The sequence below is a fragment of the Eubalaena glacialis genome, chromosome 13, assembly GCF_028564815.1.
Source record: "Eubalaena glacialis isolate mEubGla1 chromosome 13, mEubGla1.1.hap2.+ XY, whole genome shotgun sequence".
NCBI lineage: Eukaryota > Metazoa > Chordata > Mammalia > Artiodactyla > Balaenidae > Eubalaena > Eubalaena glacialis.
Window position 1 is genome coordinate 65,300,455 of NC_083728.1, and position 19,045 is coordinate 65,319,499.

The 19,045-nt window shown below is 54.2% G+C and overlaps 1 protein-coding gene across 1 annotated transcript in view; it reads right to left on the minus strand.

Moving 5' to 3' along the window:
• The window catches only part of LOC133104210 (uncharacterized), a 173,102-nt gene that overhangs the window by 21,498 nt on the left and 132,559 nt on the right, over positions 1 to 19,045 (minus strand). The window contains exons 53-65 of the mRNA XM_061209857.1: positions 18,212 to 18,293; positions 14,698 to 14,835; positions 11,911 to 12,073; positions 9,559 to 9,680; positions 8,832 to 8,972; positions 7,274 to 7,387; positions 7,039 to 7,167; positions 6,251 to 6,412; positions 4,395 to 4,559; positions 1,412 to 1,580; positions 807 to 991; positions 486 to 578; positions 106 to 310 (exon numbers count right to left, since the gene is read on the minus strand). Of these exons, the coding sequence (XP_061065840.1) occupies positions 106 to 310; positions 486 to 578; positions 807 to 991; positions 1,412 to 1,580; positions 4,395 to 4,559; positions 6,251 to 6,412; positions 7,039 to 7,167; positions 7,274 to 7,387; positions 8,832 to 8,972; positions 9,559 to 9,680; positions 11,911 to 12,073; positions 14,698 to 14,835; positions 18,212 to 18,293 (1,868 nt within the window). The remainder of the gene's footprint in view (positions 1 to 105; positions 311 to 485; positions 579 to 806; positions 992 to 1,411; positions 1,581 to 4,394; positions 4,560 to 6,250; positions 6,413 to 7,038; positions 7,168 to 7,273; positions 7,388 to 8,831; positions 8,973 to 9,558; positions 9,681 to 11,910; positions 12,074 to 14,697; positions 14,836 to 18,211; positions 18,294 to 19,045) is intronic.

Genomic DNA, 19,045 nt, shown 5'->3' on the forward strand with positions numbered 1-19,045 from the left:
TGGTTGAACCAGTACCCCAGGCCGAGCGTGAGGGGCCTGGGGTCGGGGGCCCTGGGATCAGGCGTGGATTTGGGTGCAGGGTCACGCCCTGTCTCCTGCACTCACGTTCCAGCTCATCCCGCAGCTGCTCCAGCCCTGCCTGCAGCCTCTCCAGGTAGAGCGGCACGCGGTGTGTCAGCCCCTGCCTGGCCCGGCTCTGGTCCCACAGCGCGGCCACCGCCCGGCCACTCTCCCTCACGGCCCCCAGCCCCGCCTGGCACAGCTGCAGAAGGGGGCCTGCCGCGCCATCCAGGGCGCCCGCCGGCTGCACCTGGGCAGGGGAACGGGGGCAGGATCAACGTGAGGGTCTGGGGCACAGAAAGCTCCAGAAGACCCTCATGTCCGTGAGGGAGGCCCAGGACGAGCCAGAGGGGTGACCCTCCACAGCCTCACGCTCCCTCCCATTCTCCAAGGGTGCCCCCGACATCCCAGTGCACTCTACCCACCAGGCGCTGGAACCGTCTCACGTAGGCATCCAAGCCATGGATCTTCTCCTCCAGCCGGGCTTGCACCTGGGACCCAAGAGCGGCCACCCTGGACTGTGGACACAGAGGGACAGGCTGGGCCTCACGGGGAAGAAGTGGACAGAATGCTCTCGGTGCCAGCAGCAACGCCCAGGGATGTGTTGGCCACGCTACGGGCTGCCTGCCTCTGGTTTCCTTGGTACTCCTGGACTTAGGGATCCTGGTCCTGTGGCCTCTGCCCTGGCAGGGTGGGGGTGGGGGTGTAGGAATAACACCCCTCCCCCCAGCCCTCGGCCCCCTCACCTCCACGTGGCCCAGCAGGGTCCCCTGGCAGCCGTATGCAGCCAAGCGGAGGCTCTGGTTGGCAGCCTGCAGGGTCAGGCGTCCCAGGGGCTGGACGGGCTGCCCGCTGTCCTGGAGCAGGGCCTCCACCTCCGCAGTCCGCCTGTGGGCACACGCCCGCAGCACCACGCTCTCCTCTTGGCTCCCTGGGGCCAGGAGGGGACCTGCTGTTGTACCCAGGACTCGTCCATCTGCCTCCCAGCTGCCCACTCCTCCCGCTCTCCACAGCCTTCTGTAGCTCCCCACTGCCCACAGGCAGAGTCTCAAAGGCCCTAGGATTTGAGGGCCTTGAACTGAGCTGCCTAAATCAACCTCCAAACCCCCCGAAGCCTGGTTTCTTCCCCATCCCCCAGCCCACACCCACCTCTGGTCCAGACTTATCCCAGCCTCTCCTGGCACCACAGGTGACCACAGGGAGCTCATCATCACCTCCAAGCTGGGGGTGCCACCAAGTCCTACCAGGGTTTCCTTTGACTTCGAGCTCTCAGCACCCCAATCTCTGTCCACTCTTGGGCCAAGCTGGGGCCTTGGCCAGGCCGCTGAGCCACACCGGTACCTCCACTCACCTTCCTTGTGGGCCACCGAGGCCTGGAAGCAGTTCGGGGCCCGGGACACCAACAGTCTCACTTTCTCGTCCCCGTCGTCCACATTTCCCTCCAGCTGGACCAAGCTTCGAGAAGCTGAGGTGGAGACCCGGCCCAGCAGGCCAAAATGCTGAGCCCTGGGGCCGCGGAGCTGGGAGGTGAAGGGCAGAGGCCTGAGTGCAGGCTGGCCTCTGCCCTCTGGCCCCTGTTGGCCCCAGGCCCGGGGAGAGGTGGCTGAGGAGGGTGAGGTTGAACCTGCAGGGAAAAGGCAATGCCCACCACCCCCCCCATCTTCAGGGGCACTGGGTCCCCCCACCTTACACCCCTGCCACAGGGCTCAGAATCCCTACCAATTGCAGAACATGCTTATTGAAATCCACATCCAGGGACCTAACCAAGCGCGGCACACAGCATCCAAGTAGCTTAAAAATTCCTGCTGCCGAGGCCTCACCCCAGAGATTCTGACTTAACTGATTGGGGGAGGGGCTGGGCACTGGCATTTTTACGTTCCCAGTGCCCAGGTGTCTCCACCTACAGGCCAGGTTTTCCATGTTTGCATGAGAACCACTGCAAATGTCTCCACAAGTTCAAGGAGACATCGTGGGTAGCACCTGGCATAAAGGCCGGCACTGAGCAGTTCATCTCAGCCCTTGCAGCCACCAGCCTTGAGGGAAGGGGACACAAGACAGGAGGGTTTCGAATGGGGTGGGGCAAAGGCAGGAAAAGCCTCAGAGGCCTTAAGAGAAGGAACCCTAGGGAGACCTTGCAGGGGGGAGGCCAACGGGCTGATTGAGAAGCCGTTGTAGGGGAGGGGAGCCACCTCTGGCCTGAACTCAGCTGCTCTGTATTCTAGTCCAGATATTGCGGCTAACAAGCTGTGCAGCCTTGAGTAAGTGTGTTACCCTCTCTGGGCCTCAGTTTCAAAATCTATAAGATCAGATATAGAATGGTGGTTCTCAAAATTTATCAGGAATCAGAATGTGTGTGCGTGTGTTGTGCGTGTGCGTGTGTGTGTGTGTGTGTGTAGGAGGTGTGTTATGGGCTTATGTTCCTCAAAAAGATCTGTTGAAGTTCTAACCCTTGGTACCTGTAAATGTGATGTTATTTGGAAATAGGTTCTTTGTAGATGAAATAAAATTACGATGAGGTCATACTGGATTAGGGTGGGCCCTAAATCCAGTAACTGGTGTCCTTATAAGAAGGCCATGTGAAGACAGAGACAGAGATCGGAATAACGCAGCCACAAGCCCAGGAATGCCTGGATTGCTGGCAGCCCCCAGAAGCTGGAAGAGGCAAGGAAGCATTGTTTCCTGGAGCTTCTGGAAGGAGCATAGCCCTGCTGGCGCCTTGACTTTAGACTTCTAGCCTCCAGAACTGTGAAAGAAGGAATTTCTGTCGTGCTAAACCACTGAGTTGGGGCTAATTTGTTACAGCAGCCCTAGGAATCCAACTCAGGGTGCTCACTAAACATGCAGCTTCCTCAGTGGGTGGGAGGGGTGGAGCCCAGGAATCCTTAGGAGATCTCACAGTGCATGAGGTGAGCCTGGGGGTGGGGGTGTCTGCAGACCACACCGAGGTGTCCGTCCTAGTCACCGTCGCTGAGTGGCGAGCGCCCCAGCAGCCGGGGTGAGTGCCTGACCTCCCGAATCTGTCCCCCTTCTCCACCGGGTTGGTGTAGAGACCAAACAAGGCTGTGAAAGGCCTCTCTCCACACCACGGACCCCAAAATGGGGCAAGCAGAGAGGGGCAGCTGCCCACATGCTCGGGATGGAAGCAGGAGGACCAGCCACTTCCTGACCGCCCAGCCGGGGCTCACTCCCAGGCCTCCGGTTCTGGGGAAGTGAGCCTTGGGGCACCGGGATTACAGGTGCGGGAGTGGCTGGGGGCCTGGCTGGCAAACGGGGAAGCGAGAGCCAGCCTTGGCGAAACTCTGAAAGGAAAACTCTTTTGAAACTGCCACTGCTCCTGGGCTCGGAAACAGGAGCTGAGTGAGCTCCAGACACAGAAATGCCTCATCCAGCTCTGGATGCTGGAAGGAAACTCCCATCTCATGAGCACCTACTGTGTGCACGTGCTGTGCAAACTCTGTTTCTTTTCCTCCCAACAATTCTGCAAAGGACATGGGATTTGTTCCCATTTGACAGAGAAGACTGAGGCTTGAAGAGGGAAAGTCACAAGGTCAAGGTCACCCAGCCAGAAAGACACAGAGATGGGTGGATGACAGCACTTATGGAGCACCTCCTGTATGCCCGTGCTGTGTGGGTGGAGGGGAGGGGTGCCCAGAACCCCACTGACCACCCTGTGAAATATACTTGATCCCCACTTACAGATGAGGAAATGGGGCTCAGAGAGGTCCCTTCCCAATATCCCTTGGCCAGGTGGGAGCAGAGCAGGTATTGAACCCAGCTCTGCCCCCTTCTGCCTCCCTGGGCTGCTGGGAGGTGGAAGGGGTAGGAGAAGACTCGGCCAATAATAGCTAATTATAATAGCAGCTAATACTTACTTAGTGGCTGCTTTGTATCAGGTACTATTCTAAGCAATCTATACATATTAACATAATTAATCCCTGCAATATTAATGCCATGGGAGGTAGGGTAGGTGCAATGATTATCCACCACTTTACAGGCGAAGAAACTGAGGCACAGAGAGGGGAAGTACGTTGCTAGTCAGGAAGAGGTTGGGCTGGGATTCAAACCCAGGCAGTCCAGCCATTGCCTCTCGGTTATAGGAAGGGCTGATGTTGGGGCAGCAGAGGAGCTGCTCAGGGCAGGGGGCCAGGCACAGGGGGTCCCACGTACAGTTAAGCTCAGGTCCCCACTGGGCCTGGGTGCCAGTCTGCAGTTCTAATACTGGCCACTAGATGGCAGGGCCACCCAGGCAGTGGTGGTCCACTGGGCAGAGAGGGACAGAGGGACATCAGAGTATCCTGCCTATGGGGTGGGCAGCCCCGACCCAGCCACCTTACCTCTAGCTCCCCAGAGAAGTCAGGCATCCGGGGCCTGCTGTGGTTGCGGAGGGTCAGGCTGAGGTGCAGGCTGTGGTCTGGGTCTGGGGCGAGGCCCAGCTGGCATTTGGAGTGTAGCAGGAGCCCACCGCTGCCCAAGGTGTGCTCCCCGGAGACCGAGAGGGCCTGGAACGAAAGGGTGGGGTGTCAGTGGTCAGGGAGGTGCAGGAGCACAGCTTCCTCTCCCTATGCTCTGGTCCAGGCTACTATCCCTCATGCCAGGACTGTCACAATAGCCTATCAGGTCTCCCAGCCTCCATTCCTGCCCCAGCCCACAGCCCCTCCTCCACTTGGCAGCCAGATTAAGCTTTAAAAAAATGCAAATCAGGGCTTCCCTGGTGGCGCAGTGGTTGAGAATCTGCCTGCCAATGCAGGGGACACGGGTTCGAGCCCAGGTCTGGGAAGATCCCACATGCCGCGGAGCAACTGGGCCCGTGAGCCACAACTACTGAGCCTGCGTGTCTGGAGCCTGTGCTCCGCAACAAGAGAGGCCGCGATAGTGAGAGGCCCGCGCACCGCGATGAAGAGTGGCCCCCGCTTGCCGCAACTAGAGAAAGCCCTCGCACAGAAACAAAGACCCAACACAGCCAAAAAAATAAATTAATTTTTTTTAAAAAAGTGCAAATCAGACACTGTCCCCCCTGCTCAAAGCCTCTGCCTTCCCACTGCACTTAGAGGAGAAGCCGGTCTCCTTGGCAGGTCCTATGGTCTGCGTTATCTTCCTAACCTCGCCCTCTTGCTCTCTCTATAAGGGCCACCCTGTGTTCCTCAAACACTCTAAGCATGCTCCTGCCACAGGGCCTTTGCACTGGCTGTTCCCGCTGCAGTTTGCATTCGTCAGCAAGGCCCCCTGCAATCCCCTGTCCACTCTCCCTGCTTCATTCCTTCACAGCATTCACCACACCTGACTGCATATCATGCATCTTGTCTGTTTTTTCTTCTTCTACCCACTGGACTGTGAGCTTCAGGAGGGCAGGCACCTGGTCTGTCCCTTTCCCCATCCGTGCCCCTGCACCTAGAACAGCCTGGCACAGGTAAGACCTACAAATGCTTTCTGAATGGATGAACAGATTGGGGGTTGGCAAACTATGGATCATGGGCCAAATCTGGCTCACTGCCTGTTCTTGTAGATAGATTTTTATTGGGAATGGCCACACCCATTCATTTACATGTCATCTATGGTGGCTTTCATGACACAATGCCAGAGTTGCAACAGAGACCATATGGTTTGCAAGACTTAAAATATTTACCATCTGGCTCCTTACAGAAAAAGTTTGACCCCTGGGATGTGGGGAATGGGAGGATGGATGGATGAATGGATGGAGGGATGGGAGGGAGGGAGGGAGGGAGGATGGAAGGGAGGATGGGAAGGTGGGTAGATGGATGGATGGATGTTTGGATGGTTGAGAAGATGGGTGGGTGGGTGGGTGGGTGGAAGGAAGGGTGGAAAGAATGCAGGAAAGACCAATCAACCAGCTAACAAACTCGGGGGAATGTTGGGGGGATAGGGGTCCCAACACCTCCCCCTAACAATGATGACGAAAGCAGCAGCTTTTGTTTATGCGTTGAGCACTCTCCCAGTGTCTCATCTTAAATTTCACAGTCACCCTACATGCTGGAACCAACTGCATCGTCCATCCTTCAGATGAAACACCGGATGTTCAGAGAGGAGAGAACCCTGCCCAGGGTCGCCCAGTGGCATGTGCAGAGCCGTGGTGATGGCACCCAGCTCCCTCACTCACACCCCTGACCAGGGCGGGCACCCTCCTCTCTCCTCACCACCAGGGTCCCTGGGCCTTTCCCTGGGACAGTCTCACCCTGGGCAGGTGGCAGAGCCCCAGATGCAGGGAATGGCGCAGCCAGTGGGCATAGTCAGTCTCCACGACTCCCTGGAAACTTTGCGTGGTGCAGGAGGCCGTGAGGACGCGCTCCAGTGTGGCCTCTGCACGGATCTTGTCCAGGCGGGACGGCTGGTGCCTCTGGAAGGAGAAGGCACCATGGGATGGGGGTTCGTCCCGGAAGAGAGAGTGCCCATGGACAGCGGCAGTCAGGAGACCCTCACGAGAGGAGGGCAGGTGCCAGAAATCCCACCATCAGAGCCCTGGTCAGCCCCACAGCAGCCGTTTACACTCCGAGCAGGACTTTTGTTGGGAGACTGAGGGGGGCTGGGCCTAAGGAGACCCAGAAGGGGCAAGGGGACTTCCAGGGCTAGCTGTCCCTGTCTCTCCATAGCCCATCAGGAGCCCCAGGCAGGCGGTGCTGCTGGAGAGACCTTGACCCTGACGCCTCTGGAAACCTGACCTCCCGACCTCCCCCCACCCCTCCCCAGAAGCCCACTGGCGTCACCAGCTCCTTCCCCGTCTGCTCCCCAAGTGCTTGCCTCATGCTGGGCGCCTTGCTTTCCTTACCTCCCAGAGCTCTCACTACACTCCAGTCAGGGAAGGATTACTGCACCCATTTCACAGATGAGAAAACCAAGGTTCACAGTGGAGAAATGAGTTGCCCGGGATCCCCAGCACAAGTACCACTTACACCCAGGACCCTAGGGCCCCAGAGCCAGGCACTTCCTGAAGCAGGTGGGGCCCCCCAGCCCCCCAGGCCTCACCTCATACGTCAGGTTCTGCTGCACCCGGCGTCCGTCCCAGGACAGATAGAGCCACTCGCTGAACACGGCTGGGGTCTGTGTTAAGGCCCCACAGGCCCTGAGGGCACCCAGGCCCCAGGTGTCCTGGAGCTGACAGGGAAGAGGATGGAGGACGTGACTGGGGGGAGGGAGGGCAACACAGGGCCCAGAGTTAGCGAAAGGCCTGTGCCTGATCAGCAGGGCAGCCAGTGCCTACCTGCCCTGGGGAGGTGGCCACGCAACCATCCCAGGAGGTGCTGTGTGCCAAGGACCTGTCGGCCCAGGTGAGCTGCAAAGTCACAGGCTGCCCTCCATTCCAGGCAAGCTGTATCTGCAAGGAGATGGGGCCAGTGGCGGGCAGAGGGGAGAGATGGGGAGTGGAGATGGTGCCTTCTCTTGCGGCTCGTGTTTGTAAGAGCTTAGAGCCACGCTCGGGCTGGGAGGCCAGAGGCGTTTAGATGGAAAACTCCTCATTCTCAACACCCAGACTCATCATTCCCAAAGACAGAATGAAATCTGAGTCCCTCCCTGGGGTTTGTGGGGCTGCTGTGGACTGACTCACATCACCCCACAAGTTCATATGTTGAAGCCCTCATCCCCAATGTGACAGCATCAGGAGGTGGGCCGTTGGGAGGTGATTAGGGTTAGATGAGGTTTGGGGCGGGGTGGGGTCATGATGGAATTAGTGTCTTTGTAAGAAGGAGCCCGGAGAGCTCTCTCCCCGACACGTGAGAACACAGTGAGACGGCTGCAGGCCAGGAAGAGAGCTCTCACCAGGACCTGACAGTGCTGGCACCTTGATCTTGGACTTCTAGCCTCTAGAAGTGTGAGAAATAAATGTCTGCGGTTTAAGCCACACAGCCTGTACTATTTTGCTATGGCAGCCTGAGCCAAGAGAGGGGCCCTGCGTGGTCTGCCCCCTCACCTGACCTCATCTCCCCCCTCACCTGCCCCTGCCCCATCGCTTCCTTGGTTCTGGTCCTAATTGCCTCTGGCTCTTCCTGAAGCACCCAGCCCGTTCCCACCTCGGGGTCTTTCACTTGCTGTTCCTTCTGCCTGGACTGCGCTGTTTCTCCAGCTTGGCAGATAGCTCCTCCTCATCCGCGGGTCCTCAGCTGACAAACCACCTCCTCCAGGAAGCCCTCGCTGTGCACCCCATCTAAAGTAGCCCCCCCCACTCCAATGTTTCTCTCTCTTAGCACCCTCCTTACTTTCTTTATGGTGCTTACCACAACTCTTAATTTCTTTATTCATTCATTTGCTTGAGTTTTGGTCTTTTTGCCTGTTTTGCCTGGCACACACTGGCCTACTGTCTTCCATTTCAGAGAAGAAAAAAACTGAGGCTTAGGGAGGTGCTGTGAGCTGCCCAAGGCCTCCCAGTCAGATGCAGAGTCCAGCTGCCCTGCTCAAACCCCTGCAGTGACTGACTAAACAAACGAGCACTTCAGTGATGAATCGGACATGCTTGTAACTGTTTCTCCCACTAAAATGTGAGCTTTATCAATGCAGGGACTGTGTCTGCACCTCAACACTGCCTGGCACACAGTAGGTGCTTAATAAGGTACCGATGAAGGAATGAATGAATGAATGAAGGTCCCTTTGGGGTTCCAAGCTTCAGGAATCTGTGATTCCAGAGATGTCCTTGTCTCTGATGAACAAATGGGATCCTCCTCCCCCACACGTGGTCCCAGATGCCCCACCCGTGGGTTCAGCCATGCAGCTCACCAACCCCCAAGACCCCTACACCCAGGGGCCCTCGGATGCTCCCTGCTCACCTGCCGGCTCTGCCTGCCACCCCTGCTCTCAGCAAGGCCACTGGCCTCGGCCCGCCGCCAGGAGAGGCTGAAGGGGTGAGCCAGGGCCAGGTGGGCGGCCAGCTTGCCCTTCCCCAGCCGAAGAGAGGAGGACAGCACCACCTGGGGAGGGGACAGGCTGAGGGGGAGGGCTCCTCCAGAGAGGCCAAGCCCCTCCCCACCACCCAGTGCAGGCAACCTTCTTCATCAAGGTCACATGAGTGAGGGCTGCTGGCCCAGCACTGTGGGAGGCCCTCCGAGAGCTTCAGCCCATTTTGCAGAGGAGTAAGTTGAGGCTTGGAGAGAAGCAGATGGGGACAAGCATATGACAAAGATGGGACTGGGAGTGACACATGTGGTGGCTGGAGGCATTTCATGGGTTCAAATCCCAGCCCTGCCTTCCAGTAGCTCCGTGACTCTGTGCAAGACCCCATGCCTCTCTGAGCTTCAATTTCATCTTCTAGAAACGGGGCTGATGTGCCTGGCACACAAGAGGCCTGCAGTATGCGTCAGCCACTGGTCTTCCTGTCCCAGGTGGTGCTGGGACCCAGGTTTCCTCCTCCCACCCAGTGCCCTTCCCATGGTCCCTTGGGGACCGGGGCCCAGCCCTGTTGGCCCTGTAAGGCTCCTCGGGCAGGGCAGGGCCCCAAGTACCCCACTCAGGCCACAGGGTGGGCTTCCCAGGTATACTTCCAGCCCCGACACCTACCTGGTCTTTGCCATCCCAGCCCACAACCAGGTCATCCTGGTGGCCGCGTCGCGAATGCTCGGAGGCCAGGCGGAGGCTGCAGTGCCAAGGCAGGGGGAGCGGCAGCGGGTGGGTGAGCTCCACTGGAGGCGGGGACACAGGGAGGGGCAGGAGCATGAGCTGAGGACATCGGCTCGAGGCCGAGAGGGTACAGGGGGCCACTTTGGGGCCACACGCTCAGGTAATCTGCACAAAATTCAGAAGCTACACCCTCACTTGGTCCCCATACCACTCAGTATAGTCCCTCAGTGTCCCCGTGAGAACCCCCAATCTCCACTCCTGCAACGAGGCTTTGTACCTCCTCCATCAAGAGGTGGAATTTGTTTCCCTGGCCCTTGAACCTGGGTTGGCCTTGTGATTTACTTGTAGAAATTGGTGAAGTTGACACTGGCAAACCCCAGCCTAGGCCTAAAGAGTCCTCAGCTCCCACTGGCTCTCTGGGATCCCTGCCCAGCCACTGTGAGAACAAACCCAGGCTGGCCTGCTGGACGGTGACACCACACAGAGGAGAACCTGAACGTTTCAGTCGAGGCTGTCCCAGACCAGCTGACAGCCAGCCAGCTCCCGAACACGTTAGAAAGCCCAGCCAAGATCAGCAGCACCACCTACCCAACTTGGGGCTGACTTTGATGCGTGAGTAAGACCAGAAGAGCTGCCCAGCTGACCCACAGGCCCATGAACAGTGATAAATGCTTATTACTATAAGTCACTGAGTTTGGGGTCATTTGTTACACAGCAATAGCTGACTGATACAGTCTCCTTCTTGTATCACTCTCAGGTCCCTCACACTCATGGTTGCCCAGGCCTTTTTGAATGTCCCACACCTACCTGGCCACACTCACCTGCCCTATGCTCTCATTCCACCTTGGGGTGTGACACAGGTGGTACCTGCATAGCTGAGGCCTCACAGCAGACAGTCTCCTTGCCCTAGATTTTCTTCCTTCATCCCTTAAGGCTGAGTCCAGCTGCCCTGACCTCCTGCACCAATTGATCCCATCCTGTGAGGCCACCAACTGGTCCTGCCTTCCTAGACCCCCAGAGCAGGAGTCCACCCAAGACCCCATTGCAGACGATGGCCACCATGCTGCCCTCTGAGCCCTCTGGAAGGGGTGTTGCCTGTCCCCACACAGACTCTGGGGAGCTGTGCCCAGAGACGGTGGCACTAGCTGGTTCTCAAGGCATCATCTGGTCACCAGTCCAGGGAGCACTGACCACATTTGCATGCCACATGCAGAGCCACACCCCTCATTCCCTCCACCCCTGACCTGCTGGCTCCTATGCTCTGTAACCACATGGCAGGGTCCACGGACTGCTCAGCCCACCCATGGGCCCCCAAGCATGCACACACTCACACATGCACACAAGGGCATGCACATACCGCCTTGGCATGCTGAGGATCTTCTCATTTCCTCTGCCTTGCAGGGCACATGTGTGGCAACCGTGACCATGGGGAACTCCACGGGGCCACTCAGCAAGCCGTGCCCCCGGGTCCAGGGTCTGCACCATGTCTCCCGCTTGGCAGGCCAGCAGGTCGGGCTCTGCTCTGTGTAAGGGGGCTCCTCAAACACTAACTGACAGTCTGTGTGTCTGCACAGTCCCTTGGGGACGGGGCTATTTCCTGGAGGGCCTCAGGGGTCACGGGTGCCACCGTTGGGGCTGCACTCACCTCCCCTGCCAACCTTCAGTCTGTCAGCCTCAGCTCTGAAGCCTCTCGGGGATGCTCAGAGTTGGCACACCTTCCACGCCCTGGCCCCACCCTCCTGTCTTAACACACTCAGGTAAAACCCCAACTCCTTGTCCGGGCCTGGGATCCTGTGTGACCTGGCTCCCCTGACCTCTCCCACCTCATCTGCCCCCTGCTCCTCCCTTCAGTCCACTCCAGCCACACTGGCCTTGCTGCCGTTGCTCCAGCCACAAAGCTTGTTCCCACCCCAGGGCCTTTGCACCTGCTGTTCCTTCTGCCTGCAATGATCTCCCCAGAGCTTTGCCTTCTTGTCACTCGGGGCTCAGCTTAAACATCACCTCCTGAGACAGGCCTTCCCCGACCACCCCACCTGGAGGAGCTCCAGGCCCCCAAACCAAGCCCTGCTTGTTTTCTCAGCCCTTCTCTCTCGGAGACACCCTGACGTTATGTTGTCCAGTATGTGTCCCTGCTCACAGCCTGCCTCCCTGAGGGCGGGGACCTGGGCCATCTTATTTCCCAGTGGATTCCCAGCACCTGGAACAGCACCTGGGATAAGCAGGTGCTCAATGATGGTGCTCTGAGTGAGTGGGTGCACGGGCCACCCCTGCTGCAGCCGCTGGGAGACTCACCCTGCAGCCTGAGGGTCCCGGTGGGCTGGAGGAAGGGCCCGGAGAGGCTCCCGTTGATGGCCATCTCCTGGCCGTCCCACAGCGCCATGTGGTGCAGGACACGGGTGCCACGGGCTCGCTCGTATGAGGTCTGCAGGACCAGCTCCCCAGGAAGGGTGTGGAGCTGGAAGAGAAAGATGGAGCTACGTCACAGGGGAACCTGGCCCATGTTCCCGCTGAGGATAGGAAAGGAGAGAAGCTTTCAGAAGAAGAAACACAAGAAACAAAGTTCTAACAGCTTACTGGGCTGGGCAGATAATGTAAGGGAGGGGAGTGATGGGGTGGAAGGGGTGTGACATAGGAGACTGACGCCCCCTGTAAAGAGGACAGCCGCCTCTCAGCTCCACTTCCAAGCTGTGTGGCCTTGGGCCAGTTTCCCAACCTCTCTGGGCCTCATTTCCTTGCGTATAAAATGGGGTAAGAATAACAGTGCCAACTTCAGTGATATAATGGCTGTGATGTGCTCAGCCCAGGGCTGGACCCATGGACAATGCCATGTGGGGCTGCTGCAGTTGGTAGTAGGATTTCTCAAACATTTAGTGAGCAGGTATTATGTCCTTGACCCAGTGCTGGGGGTTGGGGTACAAAGATAACCAAGACTGGCCCTGGCCCTTCAGGGGCTCCAGGCTGGTGGGGAGACAGTCACAGAGACAGAAAATGGTGGGACAAGGTGACAAGAGTAGCCACGAAAGATATTCAAGGGACAAAGGAACACAAAGAAAATAAGTGGACAAAGCAGGGAAGGGCATTCTAGGCAGAAGGAACAGCCTGTGCAAAGGCTCAGCAAGGAGCACTCTCCCTGCTGGTGGGTGCCACAGGTGGAGGGTGGAGGGGACTTTTGGTGAGACGAGGGGAATTGACTCTTAAATGTCTCTAAAGCCCATCACTACTGCCCCCACCTTGGTCCAAGACATCATCATTCTGGCCCTGCTCACTGGCTTCTTCACTGTTGTCTCTGCTGTCCCCTGTAGGTCCCTCCCCACACAGCAGCCAGAGGAATCTGAAAGCATCCCTTGGATAGTGTCCTCAAAAGGCGTCCAATTTCAGAGAGAATAAAATCCAAACTCCTCCCTGTGGCCTGACATGCCCTGCATGATTGGATTCCCACTACTGCCCACCATTTCCCCCTCACTTACTCTGCTCCAGCCCAGTGGCCATTCCTCAAATATGCCAAATTCATTCCTGCCCAGGCCCTTTGCATGTCCTGTTCCCTCTGCCTAGAATGCTCTTTCACTAGATTTTCTTTTCTTCTTTTTTTTAACATCTTTATTGGAGTATAATTGCTTTACAATGTTGTGTTAGTTTCTGCTGTATAACAAAGTGAATCAGCTATACGTAAACGTATATCCCCATATCCCCTCCCTCTTGTGTCTCCCTCCCACCCTCCCTCTCCCACCCCTCTAGGTGATCACAAAGCACCGAGCTGATCTCCCTGTGCTATGCAGCTGCTTCCCACTAGCTATCTATTTTACATTTGGTAGTGTATATATGTCAGTGCTACTCTCTCACTTCGTCCCAGCTTACCCTTCCCCCTCCCAGTGTCCTCAAGTCCATTCTCTACGTCTGCGTCTTTATTCCTGTCCTGCCCCTAGGTTCATCAGAACCATTTTTTTTTTTAGATTCCATATATACGTGTTAGCATACGGTATTTGTTTTCCTTTTTCTGACTTACTTCACTCTGTATGACAGACTCTAGGTCCATCTACCTCACTACAAACAACTCAATTTCGTTTCTTTTTATGGCTGAGTAATATTCCATTGTATATATGTGCCACATCTTCTTTATCCATTCATCTGTTGATGGACACTTAGGTTGCTTCCATGTCCTAGCTATTGTAAATAGTGCTGCAATGAACACTGTGGTACATGACTCTTTTTGAATTAAGGTTTTCTCAGGGTATATGCCCAGTAGTGGGATTGCTGGGTCATATGGGAGTTCTATTTTTAGTTTTTTAAGGAACCTCCATACTGTTCTCCATAGTGGCTGTATCAATTTACATTCCCACCAACAGTGCAAGAGGGTTCCCTTTTCTCCACACCCTCTCCAGCATTTATTGTTTGTAGACTTTCTGATGATGGCCATTCTGACTGGTGTGAGGTGATACCTCATTGTAGTTTTGATTTGCATTTCTCTAATGATTAGTGATGTTGAGCATCCTTTCATGTGTTTGTTGGCAATCTGTATATCTTCTTTTCACCAGATTTCCAAATGGCTGATATATGCTTGTCATCTCCGGCTAGCTCAAATGTCATCTCCTTAGTGGGGCCTTTCCTGGCCACCTAAATAGCTCCCCAGTAATTCCCACTCATATCACCCCATTTTGTTTTTTCTATAGTATGTATCATCATCTGGTATATTTTCTTATTTGATTTTTTTGTTGGTCAATCTCCCCACTAGACTGTACACTTGATGAGAGGAAGGACTCATCAATCCTGTTCTAGGCAACATCCCCAGTTTCTGGAATAGTGTCTGGTCTGGCACCTAGTAGATGCTCAATAAATGATGCAGAAGGAAGGAAAGAAGGGAGGAAGGAAGGGAGGGAGGAAGGAAGGGAGGGAGGGAGGGAGGGAGGATGGATGGATGGTTACAGAGGCCAGCTGAGAATCCATTCCAGCAAATTTTGCCCACATCACAGCTCTGTCTGCATTGGATCCTCCCAGGAACCAGGACAATTCCTCTTTTCTCAAAGGGCTGCCCCAGGAGCCTCCCAGCCTGCCCCAGCCCTGGCTCTGGCCTCCTGCACGCACCTGGGGGAAGGTCTGTTCCAGCGTGACGATGTTGGTGAGACTGTCCTTAGCAGCCACCAGCCTGGAGCCCACGTGGAAATGATGCTCCTCCACCATCAAGGCAAAGGTGCTCTCGGCTCCACCCTCAGAGTATCGCAGCTGGGCCAGAAGAAAAGCAAGTCAGATCTCCTCATCCAAGTCTCTGACGGAACACTGAGGAAGATGCTGACTCCACGCTGTAAGCAAGCTCTGCCTCCCAAAGCCCCGGGCCCGAAAGACGCACAGCTCCCTGGATGGGACCAACTCTGATGACATGAGGGTCCTGAACCTCAGTTTAGACCACCAGGTGTGGCCATGACAACAATCTCCCCGTGCCCTTCATGCTGTAACACTGACTTGTAGATAGCTACCAGCCTGGGGCGGGCAGGCAAGAATTCTAGTTGTATTACCATTGTGAACAGCAGGGGGCAGTCTACTGCAGAGGACGACACACAAGCACTGCATTAAACAGACCAGGCCCCAGTTCAGGCTCTAGCAGGTATGGGATGAATGACCTCTAGCTAGTTCCATAACCACCTTCACTTTCTTATCAGATAAATTGGGATAATGATATCTACTTTATTAATGGGTTGATATGAAAACTATATGAAATAATGTGCTAACTTCCAGGCTGGCTGAATAGCAGAATCACTTAGGGCACCTGCCAAAAATATAGATTCTGGGCCCCCACCCAAGACCTGTAAAAACAGAGCCTCTGGAAACTGGGTCAAGAACTGGTATTCTTAAGAGCTCTCCAGAAGCATCATTAATTTAGTGATGCCCCTGTCAAAAATGTTCAACCTAAATCATGTCTCACACAAACAATCTGACAAATTCAAATGGGGGATTTTTGCAAAACAACTGCCTGAACACTGCAAAATCGTCGATGCAGGAGTTCTTTTAAAAACTTAACTATAGCGTATTTACAATATTGTGTTAGTTTCAGGTATACAGCTTCAGATTCTTTTCCATTATAAGTTATTACAAGATACTGAATACGGTTCCCTGTGCTATACAGTAAATCCTTGTTGTTCAATGCAGGAGTTCTTCTTTAATGTGGTTAATGACAATGAAATGCTTAGGGGGAAATATATCAATATCAGCAATTTACTTTGAAATGCATAAAAAATTAGGAAGGATGGAGAACTATGTGATAAAGTAGAGCAAAATATGAATGAAAAAAATCTAGGTGATGGATACGTAGGTGTTCACTATAAAATTGTTCTAATTTTTCAGTGTCTGAGAAGTGTAATAATAAAATATAGGCGGTGGGAAGAGAATTTCTAGATCAGGGGTCAGTCTTTGGGCCAAATTTGGCCCACAGCCTGATTTTGTAAATAAAGTTTTATTGGAACACGACCATGCCCATTTTATTTACATATTGTCTATTGCTGCTCTTTTGTTACAATGGTAGTAGATGCAACAAAGAGGGTATTGGGTGTAAAGGCTAAAATATTTATTATCTGGCCCTTTACAGTAAAAGTTTACAGATCTCTGTTCTAGATTAAGAAACTAAAGAGATTTCAGATTAAGAAACTGAATTTCTAGATTAAGAAACTGAATACCCTGGATGATCCTGAACTGCATTCTGGATTTAAAACAAACAAAACAAAACCGCTCGAAAGAACATTATTGCAAAAGAATAATTGTGACACTGGGAAATTTTATGATGAACCATATATTCAATAATTGTTTTATGTCACATGTTAAATTTCCTGAATTTTGTAATTCTGTTGTGTTATACAAGAAAATACCCTTGTTATAGGAAATACTTGCTGCAGTATTTAGGAGTAAAGAGATGCCTCCAGAAACAACTCAATATTAACTCACAATAATACAGAAAATACGTGTACGAATATACAAATGTATATAACATATGTAAGTATAAATAGGAAGATGTGGTAAGATATTAACACTTGGTGATATAAGATAAATACCAGGGATGTATGTACAACAGGATGACTACAGTTAACCCTGCTGGATGGTATATTTGAAAGTGGTTAAGAGAAGAGAAAGGTACAAATGAACCAATTTACAAAACAGAAACAGAGTCACAGATGCAGAAAACAAACTTATGATTACCAAGGAGGAAAGGGGGGGAGGGATAAATTGGGAGATTGGGATTGATATATACACATATATAAAATGATAACTAATAAGGACCTACTGTATAGCACAGGGAACTCTACTCAATGCTCTGTAATGACCTACATGGGAACAGAATCTAAAAAAGAGTGGATATATGTATATGTACAACTGATTCACTTTGCTGTACAGCCGAAAGTAACACAGCATTGTAAATCAACTATACTCCAATAAAAATTAATTTAAAAAAAAAGAGAGGAGATTCTAAGAGTTCTCATCACAAGGAAAGAAATTTTTTTCCTTTTCTTTTCTTTTTCTGTATCTCTATGAGATGATGGATGTTAACTAAACTTACTGTAGTCATTTCACAATAGATGTAAGTCAGATGAGTATGCTGTACATGTTAAAGTTATACAGTGCTGTATGTCAATTACATCTCAATAAAACTGGGGAAAAAACCGATTGGTAAATGTCCACTGTCCTACAATAACTTCTCTATAGGTTGGAAATTATTCAAAATAAAGATTAGGGGAAAACTAAGAGGTTCCCCGAATGATGGTGCAGTGAAATCTGGGGAGCACTGAGATTCTGTGTGTTGTGCGGGTACAGGGCCTGGCACACAGTAGGTGCTCTATAAACAAAGGCAGCCTGGCCCAGGGCAGGGAGGGCTTTTAACAAAACTGGGTGGCTGGTGGGATAATGAAGTGACTAGTTGGTGATTGTAATCACTCACTCATTTACACATCCTTTCATTCATTCATTCATTCTTTCTTTCATTCATTCACTACACGCACCTACTATGTGCTGGGCCCTGTGCCAGGTGCTGGGCACACCCTCCAGGATCTCCTGATTTGGGGAAGAGGGGCAGACAGAAATAAGCAATGGCAGACGGAGGGAGAGGGAATCATGGGTCTCATGGGTCCTCCTGTCTACCCCCAGGACCTCCAGATGCTACACACAGGGCAGATGCATGAGTGCGGGAGATCCTGGGGGTTCCAGGTAAAAATGGGATTTGTGGACACAGGGCATGAAGACACGCGAAGACACGCAAAGACCCGTGGGAAAGCAGACGGACACCTGGGAGGTGATGCTGGCTCAGCTCAAAGGCCACGTCATCTGATCCAGCGACCGGAAGCGTGCCAGGCCGGGTGAGGTGGCGCCAGGCACCAGGCTGGCAAGCCTCCCCTGGCTCCTAAGGGTCTCGTGGGCCCAGCTGGGGGCCGCAGGGGCTAGCCCAGGAATGTAAACCTGGGCCTGTTTGGGAAAGCTGGAGCCAGGGGTTTCCGAGAGTCGCCCACGGGGGCCTGTGCAGCCGGCAGACAGATGTGGATGTGTTAACACTACCCATATCCGCCTCGGGCAGGGCATCTGGAACCAGTTAGGCGCTCAGGGGAGGCCGGGACACAGTTACCTTGGCTGAGGCTGAGGCTCTGCTGGGGCAGCAGCCTAGGAGGATGGGGAGGTGATGCCGGCCTGAGAGCCGCAGCTCCTTGCTGGAAAGAAAGAGGATGTGAGAGGCCTGGCTTGAGGGCACCCTGTCCAGGGCCTGCAGGGCTGGGTCAGGACCAAGCCAACCTCCCCAGCAGAGGGGTGGAGACGCAGGAACACAGCAGCAGAATAGCCAATGAAGGGCTATTCACACGTCCTGAGGCCTGAGGGTCATGGGGTGTAATGGTCGGGGCTGCAGCCTTCCCCCAGGCGACCTGAGTTTGAATCCAGCTTGGCCTCTGCCTGGTCCTGGGCAGGGACATTGGGCAAGTCCCTCAGTTTCCCCTTCAGCACAGGGGCTGGGTGGTACCGGGCGGCACGTCTTCTGCAGGCCCACCGATGGGCCCCCTCGGGCTTGGCCAGTGGAGCCTCAGCAGAATGGACGGTGGGATTTAAACCCGGGTTCCCTCCCAGCAGCCCTGTGCACACAGCACCCCTTCCTTGCCTCTTCAGGCTGGGGTGTTCATGGCTCCCCACTGCTGCCAGCCCTGGTCTGGTGGTGCCTCTACACCAGGGTGTCTCAACCTCAGCACAGCTGACACCTTGGGCCACACGATTCACTGCCGTGGGCTGACCTGTGCGTTATAGGAGTCTGGCAGCACCTCCGGCCCCTGCCCACTAGGAGCCAGTAGCATCCCATGCAGAGTCGTAACAACCAGACATTTCCCCAGACATTGCCAAACACTCCTGGGTGGGCACACTCACCCCCAGGTGAGAACCACTGGCCACCTGACTTCATCTGACTGTAAGACCCCCA